Raw genomic sequence first — 22040 nt, forward strand, 5'->3', positions numbered from 1 at the left:
TTTGTTATCTGTTTCTACGAAGTCCTTAGGGTCCACGGGATATCTTGGGGTATTGGCATGGGCTTGTCCTTGGGCACCACACAGTTAAAGCTGTCATCCCAGGATGCACTGGGGCCCCTTCTATACCCCGCCCCAGGCCAAGGCACCTCAGTTTTAGTAGCAAGCCATAGGCCGGAGGAGGAGAAAAAAGAAGAAAGTCGAACATAACAAGGTTCACATTCTCACAGAAAAAAAGACAAACTGGCGACCGGAACACCCTACAGAAGCACAGGGCGTCAGGGCGGGCGCCCTGTGGACCCTAAGGACTTTGTAGAAACAGAGAACAAAGCTAAGTTGTTACCATATCTTGTTTTCTACTCCGGGGTCCTTAGGGATCCACAGGGATACCTTGGGGATGTCCCAAAGCAGTATCAGTCAAGGGGGGATGCTCTTGTGCAGAAAGGAGAACCCACCGCCCGAAAAGCATTCTGAGAAGCAAATGTTAAAGGCGTGATACCTGACAAAAGTATGGACAGAGGACCGTGGCCGCCTTACAAAGCTGAACAGCCGAAGCGCCACGTGAGCAGCTCACGAATAACCCACAGACCTCGTAGAATGAGCCTTCACATAGGGTGGCACTGGAAAACCTTCATGAGCATAAGCCTCAGAGATTGCCATGCAAATCCACAGTGCCAAAGTCTGTTTATTGGCAGGCCAACCCCTCCTGTGAAAGCCATACATGACAAACTGAGTCCGATTTTCTTAAAGAACTGGTATGGTCCACATAGATCTGCAGAGCCCGTGCCACGTCCAAAGAGGCCTCGCCAGCCGAGAGATCTAATGAATTAAAGGCTGGGACCACAATTTCCTCGTTAATGTGGACACTAGACACCACTTTAGGAAGAAAACCAGGGCGGGTCCGACGTACCGCCCCTGTCTGAATGAAAAATCTGAAGGGGGGGGCGACAAGAGAGCCCCCAAATCCGACACACTTCTGGCCGAAGCAATAACCAGAAGGAACACTGTCTTTGTTGTAAGCCATTTCAACTCCATGGAACCCAGAGGCTCGAATGGAGGACCTTGAGTGCCCTCAGAACCACAGCCAAATCCCAAGGAGCAACTGGAGGAACAAAGGGAGGCTGGATGCGAAGGACACCCTGCATAAATATGCGGATATCAGGCAGCGTAGCAATCCTACGTTGAAACCAAACTGACGGGGCAGAGACATGCCCCTTCAGAGAAGCAAGGCGCATACCTAGATCCAAACCTGCCTTTAGAAAAGCCAGCACTCTGGATATCCAAAATTCCTGAGGATCATACAGTCTAGGGCGACACCACTCAAAAGAAGTATGCCACACCCTGTGGTAAATTCTCGCTGAAGCAGGTTTCTGAGCTCGGAGCATTGTATTCACCACCGATCTGAAGAAACCCTTAGACCTTAAGAGGGAAGTCTCAAGAGTCATGCCGTCAAAGACAGAATACTCAGGTCCAGGTAGAGACAAGGACCCTGAGACAACCGGTCCGGGCATTGAGGCAACAGCAATGGAGTGTCGATATGTCGATAGACACTCTGAAAATCCGAGTACCAATGCCGCCTCTGCCATGCAGGAGCCACCAGCAGGATCTTGCCTTCTTCTTGCCTGAACTTTCAAAGTACTCGAGACAGGTGGGAGAACTGGAAGGTCCACCGTACCGACAGAGTATCCACCAGGAAAGCCTCTGCGTCTCTTGTTCGGGGTCTGTACATTCACAGCTTGCGGTTTTGTCTGGAAGCCATGAGGTCTATTTTGGGAAGGCCCCACTTGTCCACCAGGAGTTGAAATACCTCCTGGTGAAGAGAACATTCCCCCGGGTGTACATCGTGGCTGCTGAGGAAATCCGCTTCCCAGTTGAGTACTTTCGGGATGAACACTGCTTTCCGTCCAAGTCAGAATGCGAGATACCTCCTTTAGAGCCACCGGACTTTGAGTTCCTCCTTGACTGTTTATGTAAGCCACCGTGGTGGCGTTGTATGACTGAATTTGCTTGGGTTTTCCCTGCAGGAAGAGTCTTGCTTGTTGCAGCGCTTTGAACACTGCCCAAAGCTCCAATATATTGATCGTCAGGACAGATTCCACCATCCCTGGAAGGCGTGTGGGATAGTCACAGCACCCTAGCCCCGCAGGCAGCCGTTTTTAGAAGGACACAATCCAAGAAGGACACAATCCAAAATGGACGTCCCCTGTTGAGATGAGACGTCTGTAACCACAAAGTCAGAGACAGGCGTACCTCCGGAGAGAGCACGATCAATTGTCTTTATCCGACGGGCAATTCCGTTGTGTAGCTGGAAACGAAAGTAGTGGTGTTTTAGCAGGTGTTGGGTCCTGCTCGGCAATATTCTGCGTCGTAGCAGACAGAGCACGCCCAAACAGGCTCCACCGTAGGAAGAACCTGCTGAGGGGCACACTGCGCCGCCACCATCTGTTCCGGACCCCCTGATACGGGGGAAGGGACAACCGCCTGCTGTGCAAAAAACCCAATTGGGGAGACAAGGACATTCAAGGCTTGTGCGAAAGAAGCCCGAGGGGGTTCATGTGAGGTGCTGGGTACAGCAGGTATATCACGAAGAGTTAAACTTGTAGAACATGTACCATCCCCTGACTTACACCCGCTCTACCTCTAGAATAGGAAAACTGTAGACGTGCACCCATAGACAGAATCCTCCCTGGACATAGTGGTATGTGACTCCCCACAGTAATATGAGGTAAATTCCCACCCTGACTACTGGCACCGAGAGGGTTGAACAGGAAGTAATGGGAATAGTTAAAATGGCTGACAGTATCAGACACAAAGCGCTAGCATAAGTCGCATACAATGCAGAAAATTCTGCACTAATTGCACCTCACTTACACAGACCTACAGCCTGGCAGTGATAGCGCTACATACGCTGACCTGGACAATGGAGGAGAGGTATGTAACTGGAGACCCAGGCTCCGCACCCTGCACCAGCCTTTCTGCCCATCCAAGATGGCTGCCAGAGAGGCAGGCCTGGGTAGGAATGCTGCCTCAGCCCGCCGAATCTGAGGGAAAGGCGCTGAGAGCAGCGGGGGGAAGGGCCTCCTGTGCTGAACAGGGAAGGCGCTCTCCTCTGGCAGGCTGTTATCCCTGGGATGCTGGAACGCTTCCATAACGCTCTAGCCCCGTATCCCTGGTGGCCTACTGTGAGCGCAGGATCAGTACCTGGCTCCACTATCCTGCCGTCCCCAGGGAGCCCCTAGCCCTGGGGACACTGGACTGTCTGCGGGTGCCTACCGCAGACACCTGCTGCTTACCTGCTGCTGTCCCTCATAAGTCCGGCCACAGTCCCAGAGGGAAAACCCAAGAGCCCGCCGAGCTACCCGGATCGCTACCGGTGATCAGCGCCGACAATGGTGTTGGAGCAGTAGCATGGACGTCCGCTGGACTGTCCGTGCTGCCACTTTTAAATTCTTCAGGGGCTGTGAAACAGTCCCTCCGTGCGGTGACCCGAGTCCGGCTGGGCACCAACTGAAAATTGTGGTGCCTGTGTGCGGGGTATAGGAAGGGCCCCAGTGCATCCTGGGATGACTGCTTTAACTGTGTGGTGCCCAGGGACAAGCCCATGCCAATACCACAAAAGATCCCTAAGGACCCTGGAGTAGAAATCAGATTTGCTCTGTTATATGGGTTTCACAAATGAGGCAGGCCAGCTAACAGTCTTTGGCTCGCTGACTGCATACGACTATTTCTCAAGTCTATAAAGAGGCTAATCTCACTGTTCCTAACAAGGCGACTGCACATTCTACTGTCTGTTGGACAGTCGTTGGCGGTTACACATGGTGCCTCAGCTGAACAGCTGTGCAAGGCAGCCACTTGGTCTTCCGTCCATACCTTTATCAAATTCTATGCATTTGTTACTTTTGCCTCCCAGGATGCTTCCTTTTGGGTGGCAGATTCTCCTCTCTGCTCAGGAGTGTCCCTGCCCTTAAGGGAACTGCTTTAGGACGTCCCCATGGTAGATTCTGTGGACCCTGAAGAAGAAAATCATACTTGTGGTATAACATACCTTTTTAGATAACTTTTTTTTTTTTTGAGGTCCATAGGATCCACAGAGCACCAACCCTGAGGCACCTGGCCTCAGTTGGGAACTGTTGTTTTTTTGGTTCCCTATTTGTATTTTGAGTTTCTTGGGTATGTTGTACTTCTCCACTTCTTCTCTCTTGCAGTTAGGCATTCAGTTTGTAAACAAGCCAGTGGCTAGAGGTGGAGTAAATAGGAAGACCAGTGCATTTTAGGAGCTTTAAAGCTGTAGCTGTTTGGTGCAATGGATCTCTCCAACTATATACCCCAAGGTAGATTCTGTGAACCCTATGGACCTCAAAAAGTTATCTAAGGTATGTTATACCATAACTCTGATTCTTATATACTGACAATATTCCTTATACATTTAAATAATCTTTGATAGTGCGCTTGTTCTGTGCTTCACTAATTGTCTATTGAAAACCTTGTAAGTGCAGTTTGTTGCAGGTCAAGGAGATATAGATATAATATTTATTACTGTTTTCTGTGGGTGCATCTCCTGGCACTTACCCCCGCCGCATTCCTGGTCACCCTCCGCCTCCTGGTGTGGAACGCTGGCCTCTGAAGCGGCCGGAGGCTGAAGAAGCTTCCGATCGCTTCAGAGGCCAGCATTCCCAGTGATGCACTGCGCGGATGACGTCACCCGCGACGTGAAGAGCTTATTCTGCTCGCCTGCTAGGTCCAGTCACAGCGAGGCAGCGGGAGCGCCGCGGATCATGTTTAGGGAAGTTCTGTCCTGGGGCCAGTCTGGGGGCACTGTTTAAATCATAGCAGGGTTTACAACGTTTTATTATTGCGAAGGCCCCACCCAGCTACTTCTTGATGCCACTCGGCTGGAAATTTTTTCTGGGGAGAAACACATACATGCATACGACTAATGGAGGGAAGAGGTATCCAAGCCCAGCCCTGACCTCCCCCAGTGTACATGGGGTTTTGTAGGCAAAAGCCTCCTCAATAATCAAGATGGCGCCTAAAATAGCGGTAGTGAGGTATATAGGGGTGAAACCCTGCAGACTGTGCTGTACAGCCACTCTAGTTGTATGCCCTCCCAACTACAGTGCTAGAATGTTTATTTTTTAAGCCTGGCACGATTTACCGCAGGGATTTAGCTCCCAAATTAAAGCTGGCCATACACCAGACCAACTTTCCTCCAACCATCCAACTAGTTGGTTGGAATGAAAAATCTGGTAATGTATGGGAGCAAATGACAATCAGCAATTTCCTCCCAAACACCAGAAAAACACAAAGGTCGTTCAGGCGAGTTTGTCTGTTTGATTTAAAGAAAACTTGTCTAAACCGCTCTTGTCCGTTTTCTGATGTTTGGGAGCAAATGGCTCATTTGCTCCCATGCATTACCTGTTTTTCATTCCAACCAACTAGTTGGAGTAAAGTAGGACTGGTGTATGGCCAGCTTTAGTGCCTGGATCCTTAACTTTTTCCCGCAGCCAACGAGTGGTAAGCCATAGCTGGCAGGTTAAGGTCCCTGGGGCTTTGTGATAAGCCCACGACAATCCCTGGGAGCACTAATTAACAGATTTCAGTTTGCACCTCAGGAACCTAAACAGTGCATGTTTTCCACCAGTGGAACTTTTAAAATGTGTCAGCGAGTAATGAATACACCTGTGCACCTGCTGGGTGACCTGGAAAACGTGACCTGTGTGGGGTCCTGGGGCCCGAGTTTGAGAACCTCGGCGATAGTTCAAACACTGCATTAAGTCCTGTAGGTAATTGAATCGGCCCCTTAGTTCACTTATAGTGTAGGATTAGTCTTCTGGTGCAGTTAAGTCGGTGGTTTGCTAAATGAGGCTGTTTGTACAAATGTGTCTACATACACCGGTCAAATATCAAACTGTTAAATACAGATTATTTTATTCAATTAATGGCTTTCCCTCTGTCAGGGTTTGGCCACGTGTTTGTGGGTTTTTTTTTTTTCTTCCGCTAAAGGCATTATGTAGAAGAGAAATTTATAGGAATTTGGGTCAGTCCTATGATTCATGTTACTCAGCCTTTCCGTGACTGGCTTCCTATTGACCTTGTGAATAACGTTTGGTGCATTCAGTAGGCATCAATGAGAGACGATGGGCTTGATTCAATTCAGCGTGATGCTGTATAGCCACAAGAGGGAGCTCCCGGAGCGATTTAATTCAACGCGCTGTTTGGTCCGACGAAAGTGACGGGCATCCGGCTGTTTTCCTGCTTAGCGCAGCGGTAAGTCCTCGCAACTGAAAACCCAGGTTAAGTCACAAGAACTGGCATCTCCGACTTAAGGCTGTATTCAATTAGGCGAATAGTGCAGTTTGGCGAATGTTTCTGCGGATTCGGACTTTCCACATGTTTTCAAAGTATCTCCATATTCAATTCCAGGATGATTTATGGAGCGTACACACGGTCAGATTTGTCAGACTTGTCAGATGAACGACTGAACGATTGAACGATTTGAACGATTGAACGATTTTTGACTGCATTAAAATGAATGGAATCGTCCAAGTCTGACTGCAAACACATCAGATGTCAGAAATCGTTATCTGACCATCGGGAACGCGCATCGTTGATCGTCCATCGTTCAGGCATGTCAGATATGAACGATTTTCCTTCAGATATGAACGACTGAACGATTTTTAAATCGTTATCGTTCATATCTGAAGGAAAAATCTGATCGTGTGTATGCACCATTAGAGTAAGCGTAAATGCAATGTAATAGGAGGAAAAGTATCTCATATGAATAGCAGGAGAGAGAAAAGTGCAAAATCGTTTTTTTTTTGGGTGCAAGTATGGGGAAACTACTTGGAACGGAATCTGTATGAAATACCGCCGGCTGCATGGCCGGCGGTTCGATTCCCGGCAACGCCTGGCCGACCAAAGCAGAGTTCCCGGCAGCGAAAGCCCGACAGCGCTGGAAATCTTGATTGTCGATAGGTAAGTACTGACTAACTAACATCCTAACCTCCCCCGGGGGGGGTGCCTAACCCTAAGGGGGGACGCGCATGAAAAGTTTTCGCCTCTGAAACAGGCGAATGAGGCTGAAAGTCAGACAGGCAAAACTTTTCTGACTTTTCGCCTCTAATTGAGTATTCACCTTAACTATCGGACCAAACGGCGCCGTGAATTGAATGGCTACCAGACACCAAAGTGATGTAGGTTTGCCTAATTTATGGACAAAGTTTATACCTGGTAGGATAGTAAAAGGACCTTGGTTAAATCCAAAATCCATAGCACAAAGATCCATATGTGCATGTCTGACCATTTTCAAGCACTGTATAGAAGTTAAGCAATTGTATTCATACTGCAATAACATTTCTCCTAGCACAGATACCTGGTAACGGCACCACTGAATATATAACAGTATTTGTGTCTCTAGAACAAATGTAGCATGTCCCACTGTTGCAGGATTGTTGTATGCTCTACTTTCATTTGAATCACTATTAAACTGTTACTCTAAAACTTGTTTTCCAGGCCAAGCGACGGTTGGAACTTGGAGATGGAGGTCAACAGTATCTTTCTGAAGGGTTAAAAACTCCAAAAGGCAAAGGAAGAGCAGCTGTACTCTGTCCAGACAGCCCAAAAAGTAAGTGTTAGCTGACAGTCTGTTTTACAGCCTTTATTGCTTGATGGATATCTTCCCAACCCCCCATTTGTTGTTGCATCACTAAAATTTGCTGTGAAACCATTTGACATGTGTTTTTTGGCTTACAAGTGGATGTTTTGTTGTGAAGTAAAGTGTAATCTCACTGACCTGTAATCACTGCAGGATAAGGGCTTTTCTTCTTGAAGAGCAACATTTTTATTTTTTTTTTTAAGGCAATTAATTCACTTAGACAAATGATTTTTAAAGAGGTTTTAATCCTATATTTCATTCCTTTGTTTAATATTCTTAGGGTCTGTCTAAAACTGTTTAACCTCATTTGTCTCTGCAAACATGCCTGTTTGTAGAACTGTCACTTGATGCCATAATACCTAATCTTCCAGATCTAAATCGTTATTTTAATACAGTATCTTGGAGATGTGGCACGGAGTATATCAGGATTGTGGTAAGAAATTGTTGCCCCTAAAACAGTTCAGTGATTGCAAAATAAACGATATAGCTCGTATTTACGTGCTACAGGCAATCAGGGACTCTTCAAAAATAAGCGGGTCCTGCGGGAAGCGCTGTGTTGCAGCCGGCCATTTACCTCTTCAGCGTTTCCCTGCATCCGCAACCAATCACTGCGGCCAGCAGCATGTCCTCGTCCAATAGCAGCCTGAGACCTCTGGTCACATGATGCTGCTGGGCTTGCTCTCATTTTACCCCAGAGCCTGGCTTCTCTCCTAATAGCTACAGCTGCTTCTCTCTGCGCCACATCAGGGGTTGACTCTGGGATCTGAGCATTAGATCTGTATCCATGGAGATTTGCTGCGGGTTACCAAGGCCTGTGTCGTGATGGCTTTCTCCACCATGCTTCCTACCAGCCTACACCCCTGTGCACTAGACTCTGATAATAGCACAGCTGACTACGCTGTTGCTGTGTGCACCGAGAGGGAAGGGGGGATGCTGGCAATAAGCAGCTGGCACTGCCACAGATGTTAGATTACACCCATCATGGCAAACCTGCAGCACTGACCCCTTCATATGAGATCCCATGTAACTATAATATGCAGTTATAATCTGGGGATGAGTCTCAGTGCCATTATATACAGCACATTCATCAGACAAGGTCATTGTAATGACTTGCAGCATATATGATGTGGGTATAAGGGAGAGTATGAAGGAAAACAAGTCTGCATTCAGGCCCCTGTGCTGTCTTTTATTGATCTTATGCTGGAACCTGACAATTTCATGAGAAATGCAAAAGAAAATGTTTTTCTATGACCCTTATCACATCATTCCCTAGCCGTGATATAATTCATTGCTGCAATTTTCATCCTTGAATTCACATTTTCAATCAATGAGTTTTTACCTGGGCCCGACCTTTTAGTGACTAAGTCTTGGCCCAAGGCAAGGAGCATGGTCACCTCCCACTGCCTTGAGGGAGCGGGCAAACTCTGGTATGAGTGTGATCCGAGGGTTTTGTCTGTCGGCAGGGGGTGGAGGGCACTATGAAAGTCTGTTACAGGGGTTCTGTCAGGGGAAGTGGAAAGTGCCCTAGTAAGCATCAGGTCCACTGCGTGTGCACAGATGCCCACTGCGCACATACATGCATCTACCCTTGCCCTCTCTACCCCCAGCATTGACACAACTGCTGTCTGCACTTATCCCGTCCTTACCACCAGCACTGCCTGCCCTTACTCCCATCTAACCCAAGCTCTACTCCAAATTATTCCTGTTTTTACCCCCAGCTCTACCCCAACTGCTTGGCCTTAACCATTTCTAACCCAGCTGCTACCTGCCCCACCAGTATCCTAACTGCTGCCTTCCCTCACCCCCCCATAATGTGAGATGGGACCCAGAAACAGTGGAGTAGAACCTCAATTTTTCAAAGTGATTGGTCCCTGGGACCCACAAATGTAATTTGCTCAACGTGATCATTGTAGTTTATCATCTAAATCTTCCACTGGCTTTCTCCAGTTAAGTAATAAACTTTTAAGATTGGTTCTTGTTTTAATTTGCAAGCTTTACCTTGCCCAATACATGGGAAAGTGATGTAATGGTTGTACTACGGCCCTTAGCAGTTCATTTTTATTCCAAAAGACAAGCAGCACCCTTTTATACTTGTCCACTGTCATTTCCACCTATTGGATCAAATCGCTTATTTTGAAAGTGATTTTAATATAACAAATGTTTTAGCAACAATGTTCTGGGGCACTTCTGTATGAATCTTCCATTCTGTGAGCTTTAAAAGCCTTAAAGGTGCCCACACACATAGCGACATTTTACGCGATTTGGCCGATTTCGACGAATCGTGACGACGAATCGGGTAAAAGTAAAAATCGTGAGTTTATACTCACGAGCATGATGCCGATGCACGTCCCCGCTCGTCGTACATTGCATCTTCTGATCTGCCGTGCTGTAGGGCAGATTAGCCAATCTGGGATACAATGCATTGGCTGCAAGATAGATCTTTAGTCAGATTGGACATTTTTAACTCCAAATCGTGATCACGAAGGCAAGGGAGCTCCCGTGAAAGTTCATGAGGAAATTGGCCATAAAATTGTATCGTGAGGACATCTGTATGTGTGTGGGCACCTTACAGTGCAGTCCTAAAGATTCTTTAAGGCAATTCAATTATTACATGTGGAAACTTGCTCCTGGGCAAAGTGCTAGGGAGCTATTCAATTCCCACAACCAGCCCCAAGGCTGCATTCATCATGTATTTCTGCTTGCACCCTCCTGAGATGTGAGCAGAAATCGCGTTAAGTAGGGCTTTGGGAGTTGATATCACTGACTGCATTGCTCCCTGCACTAATGCAAATAATTCTGTGTATACTTTCGTAAGTAGGGGCTGTCGCAGGTGTTTATTGAATAACTCCTGTGCACTTGACACGTGAGCTACAGATGTCGTCATACACCAATTCTAAATACGCTATGTGATGCGAGTGAGCTGCCAGGTCCTGTGACTCTGCTAGCGATGAGCTTCTTTATTGAGTCTTTTGCCTGAAAATGCATCTTTGCTGCAATGCGATGTTGCTAGGACACACCGAGACTGCAATGATTCATTTGATGTGACACTTGTATTTCTATGTGAAACTGAGCCTGAGCCTGTATATGAAGCACAATGGCATTTGGTAAAAAAGCAGCTGGTACTGCGTTGTAGTACTGTATACAGAATCACTGTCGCACAGTAGTGTTGCATATAAAATTAATGCAGTCTTGTCTTGTAGTGCGTCTTAGAGTATTTTCGGGTGATAAAGGCACAAGACGAGATCTCATGGACAGTAGAATTGGGTTTACAGGCTATGTAGTAATTGCATATAGATGAAAGTTTGCTTTATCCTCAATACTTTATAGAAACTTGTCATATTAAGACCAGTGCTACCAGAAGTTTTTTCACTCTGCAGTTTTTGTACCTTCAAAGATAAAAATATAGCTTTTGTCCAACTTGGTTTATAAACCATACTTTCTATTTTAATACTCAGGCTGATCACCCATATTTTTTTCTATATTCATACAGTCTATCTGGTAAATCTTATCTAATTTAAAAAAAAAAATAACCTATAAACCTCCAACTGACCTCAACCAATAATAAAAAAGTAAGAGTACACTGGTAACTCTCTCACTATTAGTAGCAGGGCTATTGGACACGTGGAATGTTTACACTTCTGTTTTCTGGTCTAGCTCCAAAGTCTCCCTTGGAAAAAACACGTTACGACACATCACTTGGTCTTTTGACAAAGAAGTTTATTCAGCTGCTTAGCCAATCCTCTGATGGTGTTGTGGACCTAAACAGAGCTGCTGAGGTCCTGAAGGTGCAGAAAAGAAGAATTTATGATATCACAAATGTATTGGAAGGAATTCATCTCATTAAAAAGAAATCCAAAAACAACATACAGTGGATGTAAGTATTTTCAACGACCTTCATTCAGCCATTTCTTTCATATAAATGTATATGGTTACAGAAAATCCTGTCAGGATTGCTGCCTTCCAGATTATGGGTGAGAAATTGTTGCAGTATAACTTTACGTTGTGTGCAGGCTGCATTGAAGAGCCTCCAAACTTGTGTATATAGTGCCCCAAATGGATCAGTGGTTGTGATTATCACAAATTAATGGCTAAGCTCAAAGTTCACAAGTGGTGGGGGCAATGGGGATATCGATATATATCTCTATCTAATATATGCTCTATCTCTCAATTTCCATACTTTTCTTCACCCCCAAGAATGTTGTTACTATTTACCTGTAGAACCTTAGGCTGAAAAAATATTTCATGTCAGAAGCAATGTTAACTATTTCATGGGATATACTAGTTTCCATAAAATTAATAACATAGCTTGTTGTTTTAGGGGCTGCACCTTGCCTGATGATGGATGCAGCAACATGGCACGGTGTCAAGGACTATCCAAGGAACTTTCAGAGCTCAGCCAGGAAGAGAATAAACTGGATGAGCTGATACAGAACTGTACCTTGGACCTGAAACTTCTAACTGAAGATTCAGAAAACCAAAGATATCCTTTCTGTAAAAATGTCTTCTTACAATTCTGGTCTAATACTTTATGGCACAGTTTCCCTATGTGACCACGGTTCTGATAGTGCAGAACAGTTGAATCATTGTGCTTATCTTGACCTTACAAGGTCTCATGTTTACACACACTTGGATATTTGGGGCTGGGAAAGGTGTGTAGCACACCTAGAGTTCAGTCTTTAGATTTTTGTGGTCCTAATATACTAACACACATTTTAAGATTCTGTTGTGTCCATAAAAAAACATGCAAGCCTACAAGAGTGTGTCATTGGTACCACTGTACTAGTTTGTCAAAATTTAAGGGGCTGACCTGATTATATACAATTTCAAGTGCAGACTGGACAGTATTTTGACTGAAACTAATCTCTGCTTTTTATTGTGCTTGCAGGGTGTAATCTGCATGAAAATTCAGAAGTTTTAACACTTGTACTGTACTATGGGCAAGTTGTTTTAGGTTATGCTTTCCTTTTTTCTAGAATGGGGTACATGGAGTATGGGGTTATCATGTTGTCTTATATGTACCCAAAGGGTAACTGACTGGTTAGGAGGAGAACGTCAGACCTTCAAGGTATAACAGATCACCATAATGTGGGGTTTTCCCTCTGAGGAATCCCTCTCCACTTTGATCTATGTACATATTTCAGCATCTGCAGGTAAAGGGGTACTTAAGTCCAGAGCCTTCCGTTTTATTGCATAAAAGCATGGTTAACAAGCTGCTGTGAGATTGCAGTGAAATGTCCTTAACTTTACTCACGTTAGCTTATGTAACCTATCAAGATATACGAAAAATCAGTGGCCTTAAGGACCAAACCGTTATAGTGGTGAGAGCTCCTCCAGAAACTAGACTTGAAGTGCCTGACCCAGTTGAGGTATGAGGCTCCTGCTAATACGTTTGTTTGTATGTATGTTTCAGTCTTGAGGTAGACCCAACTGTCTGGCAGCTGCTCACTATTCCTGGCTTCATTTGAAGAGGAAATCCTGTGATGCCACAAGTATTTCTCAGCAGAGGGCAGTATCAGAGCAGTGCAGGAGGACTTGCCTTCTAGCACTACTAGATCCATATCAAGTGTATCTAGTAAAAGCAGATCCATTAGATCCCAGATACATTGCATTCTCTAGTGCTGGACAGTCTCCCCCAAACCTATCCCAAACCAACCCCCCACCCACCCCCCAAGGACAAAATGACTAATTCCACTCTACATATGTTTTCTTTGTCTATTTCACAGGTTCTCAAACTCTGTCCTCAGGACCCCAAACAGTGCATGTTTTCCAGGTCTCTCAGCATCACAAGTGAAATTAGCTCCACCTGTGGTTGTTTTAAAATGTGTAAGTGAGTAATGAATACACCTGTGCACCTGCCAGGAGACCTGGGTAATGTGAACTGTGGGGTCCTGAGGACAGAACCACTTGTCTAGTTTATTGGGCTTGCAGTAACAGTAAAAGTAGAGGCCTCTTAAGAAGCTGTCCCTACTTTTTCCTCACTTTATATAATAAACGTAACAACCAAAAAACATAATGTATTCACGTACTACCATACAGTCCAATTTCTTCTAAGAAATACAATTTTCACATTAAGAAATTACAGCTGAAATTAACCTGACTGGTTATAAAATTACTGTCTTCCTCGTTTCTTGTAAAGACTCATTTATTCTTTCTCCTAGGGGGTGCAGGGACAATGCTGGGTATACTCTGGAGAGGAGTCTGGGCACCAAACTGTTAAAAATACCTATAAAAACAGGCTCCCCTTCAGTTTTAAGTTTGGTGCTAGGCAGGCACTGGGCACCAGGTTTGAGGGGGCTACTTTAGGTGGTTCCCTAATATTTGATTTATTTTACATAGATTATACTGAATGTGCAGTGGAAGGTATCCTATAGGACGCCCCCACTGCTACTCCACCACCCTAGCGGTCTCCTCTACTCCAAAGCCGGCGCTCAGCGAGGGACAAGGTAAGCAGCAGCTCCCTGTGCAAAGGGAGCCACGAGTTCGCTGCTCTCGCCACCGGAGCAGGAGACCTTCGGCGGTTCACCAACAGGGAGATTAATACAAGCGGCAGCCATATTCCGGGGGGGGGGGGGGGGGGGGTTGCCAGAAGGGGGAGGCGTGTGCTTCCTTGTTCACCACTACCACACCCCTGGAGCGCGCCTCTCACTTGTGGCCAGGAAGCACTAGGTGCCTCGTCACTTCTCTCCTCCCCCTCCTAGAAGCTGGGTGGCGATTTTACTGCCTCAGCGCTAGTTTGAGAAGTTTTGGCTCCGTTCTCCTTTATAGCCTGCTCCCTGCAGCTGTGCTTTATTCTGCTCCTTCCTGCTATTTAGCTGGATTGTTAAGCTTTTAAGACCACTATTCTGCATCGAGGTCTGTGTGCATGTAAGTGTACCCTGGTCGCTGGGGGTGCATACCTTGCAGGGGCGAGTACAGAGTGCGTGTGTTTTTCTGTTATAAAATACTGACACTGCTTATGGACCCCTTTTTTGTTTCTTCATACTTTTCTTAAGTTGTCTGGTGCTTTCTGCGGCTACTAAAATTTTCAGAAATAAAACTACCAGAGATGGGCGCATCTGCATTGTGCACATGCAAGAAATGTCTTCCATCTCCTCAGGATCCACAGCACGAAGGCCTGTGTGTTAGTTGCTTTGGAGCTCTGCAACAGGTTGTTGAGCCCATGGATTCTACTACACAACCTGCCTGGGCTGACTCAGGTAATGTCGCAATTTGTAGACCGTATGTCACTCCTGGTACTGCCTGTCACGATGCCACGGTTGAGCCATCCTGGATGCTAACTTTTGCACAGTAGGTACAGGGGTTGGCTCAAGTATCCACATCCTTTCAACAGATGCTGGATAAGGACAGAGCTCCTAGGCATAGGCTTGCTCCTCGCAAAAGCTCCACTACTCTATCTTGGCAGAGTTTGAGTCAGATGTCTCTTCTGATGGCGCGACTAGTGCGTCTATTACATCCGATGTGGAGAAGTCTTCAGTGCCTGAGGAAGCGATGTCTCCAGTAGACGTAGAGGCTCTTATTAGAGCTGTTAAAGCTAACCTACTGGACAGTGCTGGAAATTCCGTCATTAGCACAGCTAGAAGACCTAGCCGCAGCGTGAACTCATCCTAGCAGGCGCTTTCAAGTTTACAAACTTATTGCTACCATTTACCATCTCCCGGCAGTGAATAGGGCTAAGTAGGAGTCACCTCACCTGGTGGATGCCCACATCACTCTGCTGATTAGATCATCCCTCCTACCTATTCCTAACAATGCATCTCTTAAAGATCCCACGGACAGGAAGCTGGAAAATTTCCTAAAGAAAATTTAACGCAGGTGCTCTGGTTTGTCCAGCCCTTGCATCAGCTTTGGTGGCTAATGCTGTTGATCGCTGGGCAGACTATTTGGAGGAAGGTCTTACCTCTGATGCACACTAAAGTGATTTAGTGTCTGTGGTTACACACGTGAGGCAGCTTATGTCTCCGAAGCAGCCATAGATTGGGTGGTTTTAACTTAAATTTCTGCTTCAGCGGTTGCGTGAAGAGCACTCTGGCTGCACACCTGGAAGGCAGACATGGAATCTAAGAAGGTCCGGTGATTTGTTTGGTCCAGAATATGAAAAGATATTGACTATGCTAGCAGCTTCTAGGTCTGCTTTCTTGCCATCTATTACCACCACCAGAGATCCAGAACTTCTACATCTTGTTCCTTTCATCCTCAAGGCAAGGCCGGAGGTCAGTCCTTTCCCAGAAATCAGGTTTCAGCTTCTAAAAGCTCCAAGCCCAGAGGTAAGCAACCATGGTCCACTAGATGTCCAGCTGCCAATCCGGCATAAAAGTCTGCCGCATGATGAGGCGGGGGACCTCAGAGTGGGAGGCCAGCTTCTTTGTTTTTTGGCGGTGTGGATGCAGACCACAACAGAAGCTTAGGTCAGAGGCGTCATGTCTCAAGGCTACCCTCTCGCCTTTCGTAAGCATCCACCTTCCTGGTTCTTTTCTGCCGGCCTGCCTACACAGCCAGAAAAAGCAGCTCTTGAGGCGTCTGTTTGCGCTCTCTTGTCCTCGGTTAATCATACCGGTTCCCCCATCCCAAAGAGGAGTAGGCTTTTACGCCAATCTATTTCTGGTTCAGAAGCCGGATGGCTCCTTTCGACCCATTCTCAACTGAAACATCTAAAGTTTGTTCAGATTCCCAGATTACACATGAAGTCCCTTTTGGTTCATCATTCTAGCATTGGACCCAGGGGACTTTATGGCATCATTGGATATACAGGATGCATAAACGAGCCAATTACCACCAATTTCTCAGGTGTGCTATCCAAACCAGTCACTACCAGTTTCAAGCGTTGCCCTTTGGTCTGTCCATAGCCTCTCGTGTGTTCACAAAGGTCATAACAGTGGTGGCTACACATCTGCGCCGACAGGGCATCAGAATTTTTCAATACCTGGACAACTTGCTGCTACAGGTGCAATCTGCGACAGTTCTCAAAGAACATATCTGACTGTAGAGCTCCTACAGTGTCACGGATAATCAATTGTAAGAAGTCCATGTTATAACTGTCCCAGGAGATGCTCCACCTAGGAGCATTGTTGGATTCCAGAACTCAGCAAGTTTAACTTTACAGACCAAAATAAGGAATTTTCTCAGTGTCATGCATGCAGGTTCTGAGGTCATTGGTCTCAACGCTCGATATGGTGGAGTACGATTGGTACCACTCCCGGCCTCTCCAGGGTCTTATTCTGAAACAGCCTTGAAGGTCAGGAGAGACTTGATCCACTAAGACTCTATTTCTTCCTCAGTGTATGTCTCCCTGCTGTGGTGGCTCCAGCGCTCACATCTGGACAAGGGACTCCCATTTTGGATTCAGGGATGGGTCCTTCTTACCACCATTGCTAGTCTTTGAAGGTGGGATGCGGTCACTTGTCGTCCAAAATTTCAAGGACGTGTCAAGAGTCAGCTGTCTATCAACATTCTGTAAATTTGTGCTGTGTACAGAGCCCTGTGTCGGGCTCAACACCTTCAGGGACGTCTGGTTCAGTCTGACAATGCCACGGGGATGGCCTACATAAACCACCAGGGCGGCACTCAAGTCCGGGAGCCATGCAGGAAGTCAGCCGAATTCTTCATTAGGCAGAGCGTCCTCTTCCGGCACTGTCTGCCGTATTCATCAAGGCATCAAAATTGGCAAGCTAACTTCCTAAGTCGACAGGGCGTCCATGCAGGCGAGTGGGCGCTGCTTCCAGACGTCTTGTTGCTTTTGGTCCTTTGCTAAGGCCTACCAAACAGACAATATGGCATCTCGCTACATCCATCAACTTCCTCGGTATTGCTTCCGCACCAGGGATCCGAACACTCTCCTGGTGGATGCGCCAATGGTACCTTGGACCTTCCTGATTTGGTAATTCCCCCACCCCACCCCCCACTGCGATATCAATGTTGCCTCTGGTCCTCCCTAAATTCAACTGGGAAGGAGGCACTCTGATCCTGATGGCTCTGGATTGGCCTCAACACGTGTGGTACGCAGATCTCCTGGGCCTTCCGCTGCAACCAGATCTGCTGTCTCAGGGTCTGTTTCCATCTGGACCTGGCCAGACTCTGATGGGGTGCTCTTAGGATGGACGTCTAAAGAGCCAGAGGTCTTCTCTAGAAGAGTGGTAAGGACCATGCTAAAGGCTAGAAAGCCGCCTTTGGCGTGTTTATCACAGAATTTGGTGTACATACTTGTTGACCAGAGGTGTTTGGTTTTTTTGATTTTTTTTTTTTCCCCCCCCCTGGATCCTTTTCTATAGACGAGTTTGGACTTTTGGCCCGCGGCTGTCGTCCTTGAAGGTCTAGGTGTCTGCTTTGTCGGTCTCTTCCAAAGGCAGGTTGGTCTGCTGCCGGAAGTGCAAGCCTTTTTTTCAAGGAGCTCTCCACTTTCAACCACCGTCCGTGGCTCCTTATGACCTTTTTTTGGTTCTCCAAGCTTTGCAGGTGGCTCCCTTTTTGAGCCATTAGTCGATTTGCGCTGGCTCACGTGGAAGACTATCTACTGGCCATTGCATCTGCCCGGCGGGTGTCTGATTTGAGTGCTTTTTCTTGTCCCCCGCGCCCCCCCATTTTTGGTTTTCCACCTGACAGGGCTGTGCTACGGACGCGCCTAGGCTAACTTCCTAAAGTGGTATCCCATTTTCCCAATTCATCAGGACTGTACCGGCATTCCAGTCTACGTATTCTTCACCGGAAGCTTTGGATATGGTAAGCGCTCTCCGGATTTATGTCAGACAGAACAAGGAGATACACGTGTCAGAGTTTCTTAGTGCTGTATGATGTTTAAGTGGGGCTGGCTTCTAAGCAAACCTTGGCCAGGTGGCTCCGCCTCTCCGTTCACCATGCTTGCTACCTGGCAAACTGTCCTGCCCCTGCCGTGGTGACTGCACATTCAACGTGGTCAGTTGTCTTTTTGGGCAGCATGTTATGGGGCTTCAACTGAACAGCTCTGTAGGGCTGCCACATGGTCATCTGCTCATACATTCATTAGGTTATATGCATTTGACACTCTTGCATTCTCTAATGCCTCCTTTGAGCATTCTGTGCTCACTGCAGCTCAGGAGCGTCCCTGCCCATAGGGGACTGCTTTGGGACGTCTCAGCATTTTCTTTGCCCCCTAGTGGAGGAAGAAAATGAAACTGGTTTTACCTGTAAAGTCTCTCTTCGACTCCATAGGGGGTCACAGGGCACCCACCCTGACACACCTGTCTGCTGGGGGTGTTTCCTTGGTGACTGGTCTTGCTGTACTCATCATGGTATGGATGGTTTTGTATGTATGCTGGGCTTCCTTCTCTTCTCCTCTGCCTTGCTCCTGCCTTAAACTTGATAACTAAAAACTGAAGGGCCTTTGCCTTGTGGTGGGGTATAGAGGATTGAGCCTGGGCTTTATGGGTATTTGTATTTAACGGTTTGGTGCCCAGACTCTCCACTCCAGGCTGTGACCAGCGTTGTCCATGTGCCCCCTATGGAGTCGAAGAAAAACACAGGTAAGTAATTTTCCCTAGTACTATAAACTGAGAATTGCATGCTCACACTAAAGTTGAGACTCTTATGGTATCCTAAACTCTCCTACCAGAGTCCCACACTATTCTCTTTACCTTAATAATTTGCTTTACACACTACTGTAATAGGTGAAATGTGATCTGTATTACCGTATTTATAGAATTCTCATTGCCACTTGGCAGCTTCCGTAGTCTAATAGAATGTTATCATGTGAGCCTAGGTTGTTTCCAGTTGCAATAATTTGCAATGCTTATGGTTTGGATTTATGTAGTCTAGAGAGGGGGAAATCTGTTGATGTAATTTCTGTGATTGTGGTGTTTGCAGAGTTTACAAATACACTTGACCAGCAGTCAAGGAGCAATTGAAGTTTACTTGTGCCCAGAAGAGAGTGAATCCTATAGTCCAGTGAAGCAAAATAATCCGGATCACAATGGCAATCTTGCAAAGCCGAACTCCAAAGGTAAAGAGACAGATTTGTTGTTGAAACATCCACATTAGAAATGGGGTGTGGATAGAGCTGCAATAGAGAAATTTCTAGGCATTACAACTGTGTGTTCAGTTTACTTAATTTGATGCCTGTCCTAACATCCACTTTGAAGTAGTAGAGATTTGAAGGTGTTAATTATGCACTTATTAGATCTCTATATAAAATGCTTTAATGCATTTTGTTTTCAGGACCTCACAAATGTAAAAGTATTTATACTGTCAGTGCCAGCTGTCCTTGGAACAGAATGCTTGTCCACAAGTTGCTCAGTTATTTGTGTTTCTCCTAAAAATTTATCTGTATGACTTGTCTATTTGCTTCAAGTGTATTTGGGGTCAAGACTAATGGTTTTTCACCACTTAAAAATAATTCTGTAAATATTCAATAATACAGGGCCCAATTGCAGTATATGGATTTTTTTGGTGTGAAGAAATTGTAATCTGGTGTGATATTTCTATTTAAGCCACAATTAAGTTTTTGGTTTCAAAGTTAGAGGCTTAAATCCTAGAATTTAACTGTGCTGCGATCAGTGATGGGTACACTTTATTATAGTAATTAATGGAACTAGATTTGATTGAGAAGCCCTAGAGCTATATTATGATCCAAATTGTAAACCAATTCTCAATATATTAGGTGCTTGGATACACCCCATAGTTTCATCCAAAATATACTTCCTGCTATAATTTGTCTAGTGCACATGGCTGTTTTCAGTGATTAAATTGTACCAAAAAAAAAAGTTTATAGAAGAATGAACAAAATTATGGAAATTACATTGGCCCAGTTTACCCATAGTAGTTGTGTATGTTCCTAATCAACACAACCCCATGGGACTGGAAGGTCTCTTAAAATTCCATAAGAGGCATCATAGGCTATGGCCAGTGAAATTAAGCATGAGGTATTTCTGTTACAGAAATGTTTTCTGTACTGTATATTACCTGGAAGTTTGTGTAGCTACACATCACGAGCTTAACTGAATATCCCCCCAAAAATGTTGGATCTGAGATGCCATGACTAAGTAGTTGTCAACCAAAAACAACTGCTGAGAAGTGTGAGAACCTACCCCAGAATTAAAGGGGTGACCTGGTGGAAACAAGTGCTTTGTGTGGTGTTGGAAGGTGTTAGAAAATAGGAGTAACTAGAATTTTACAAAACAAAGTGCCATTTCTCCACCCCCCTTAGTTTAGACACTATTCATAAACCTCTAGTTCAGGCCTGAACTAATCAGCTGTTGTGAAACTACAAGGGATGAAATAAGGACTCTCAGCCCTAACCAGCTGGCTTTATGTGAATAGAAGAATATCTTCTGTCCAAGCAATTTTTTCAAACTTGAGTAGATTATTTTTTTCTAAGATCGGAAACTGTAATTTGTAGTGGACAATTTTCTTTATTGTTTACAAGACAACATATTGACCCCTGGCTGCCCTTTCGTACAGATGTATTTATCTAACTTTGCTTTTGTGTCTCGTACAGAGTTGCTGTCTCCTAAAAAGGAAAAAGTAAACTGCACAGTGGAAACCATTTCTCCTCTAACATCTCCAACCAATCTACTTCAGCAAACAGAGGATCAGATACCTTTAAATCTTGACGGTCCTTTTGTGAACTTGCTCCCTCCCTTCATCCATGAAGATTATTTACTAAGCCTTGGCGAAGAGGAGGGCATCAGTGATCTATTTGATGCCTATGACTTGGAGAAACTAACACCTTTAGAAGACTTCATGTGCAGCTGATTAAAACTTTCTGATCTTAAACCATGGTTTGTTTTGTACTAAATACAAATGGAGCCAGAGCCACTGTCCGACATCACCTACATCACACCTTAACTGCTTCTCCCTTTTTTTATAGAAGGCATGAATTTACTTATGCAGCAATGGCTGCATCAAGTGCATTTATTCAATTCAATAATAGAGGCTATGCAAATCTACAGGATTAGGATGATGCACTGGGATTGCTGAAGGCACAAATGAGTAAATATGGTATTGGCCCTGGTGAAGTCGGTCTGTGCCTTCTTGTACATTATTCTCCCCAACTCTCGTGGAGAAACTCCACAATAAATATGAACTGTCATTTTGCATATGTGTGCATTTTTTTAATTTTATTTTGGTGGTGTTAGTCTGTTTAACAACCAAGAATTAGAAGTGTCCAAAGAAATGTAATCAAACTGCATGTTAAATTTAGGAAGACCTTTTTAATGGGGATGTTCATTGTATCCTGTCTTTTTAAAGCCATTCTACATAATTTGGAGCTTAAAGTGCCTGTTGGATGCATTGTTTGCTAGGAGTAAAATGTTTGTGTACTACAGATTGTTTACTTGAGGTAGTAAATATAGTTTGTGTAAAATAGTCCTATGGGGTGCCAACACCTTTTTTATATATGGACAAATTTAAATTGTTTACTACA

The 22040-nt window shown here is 45.4% G+C and overlaps 1 protein-coding gene across 1 annotated transcript in view; it reads left to right on the top strand.

The window, feature by feature from the left end:
* Positions 1-21712, top strand: part of E2F3 (E2F transcription factor 3) — a 38126-nt gene extending 16414 nt beyond the window's left edge. Inside the window, exons 2-7 of the mRNA XM_088475851.1 lie at positions 7510-7621; positions 11306-11525; positions 11970-12131; positions 12903-13017; positions 19484-19619; positions 21114-21712. Coding sequence (XP_088331977.1) covers positions 7510-7621; positions 11306-11525; positions 11970-12131; positions 12903-13017; positions 19484-19619; positions 21114-21370 — 1002 coding nt within the window. The 3' untranslated portion in view covers positions 21371-21712. The remainder of the gene's footprint in view (positions 1-7509; positions 7622-11305; positions 11526-11969; positions 12132-12902; positions 13018-19483; positions 19620-21113) is intronic.
* Positions 21713-22040: the final 328 nt, after the last annotated feature.

The sequence above is a fragment of the Taudactylus pleione genome, unplaced genomic scaffold (genome assembly GCF_031769625.1).
Source record: "Taudactylus pleione unplaced genomic scaffold, aTauple2 ptg000179l, whole genome shotgun sequence".
In the NCBI taxonomy this organism is placed as follows: domain Eukaryota; kingdom Metazoa; phylum Chordata; class Amphibia; order Anura; family Myobatrachidae; genus Taudactylus; species Taudactylus pleione.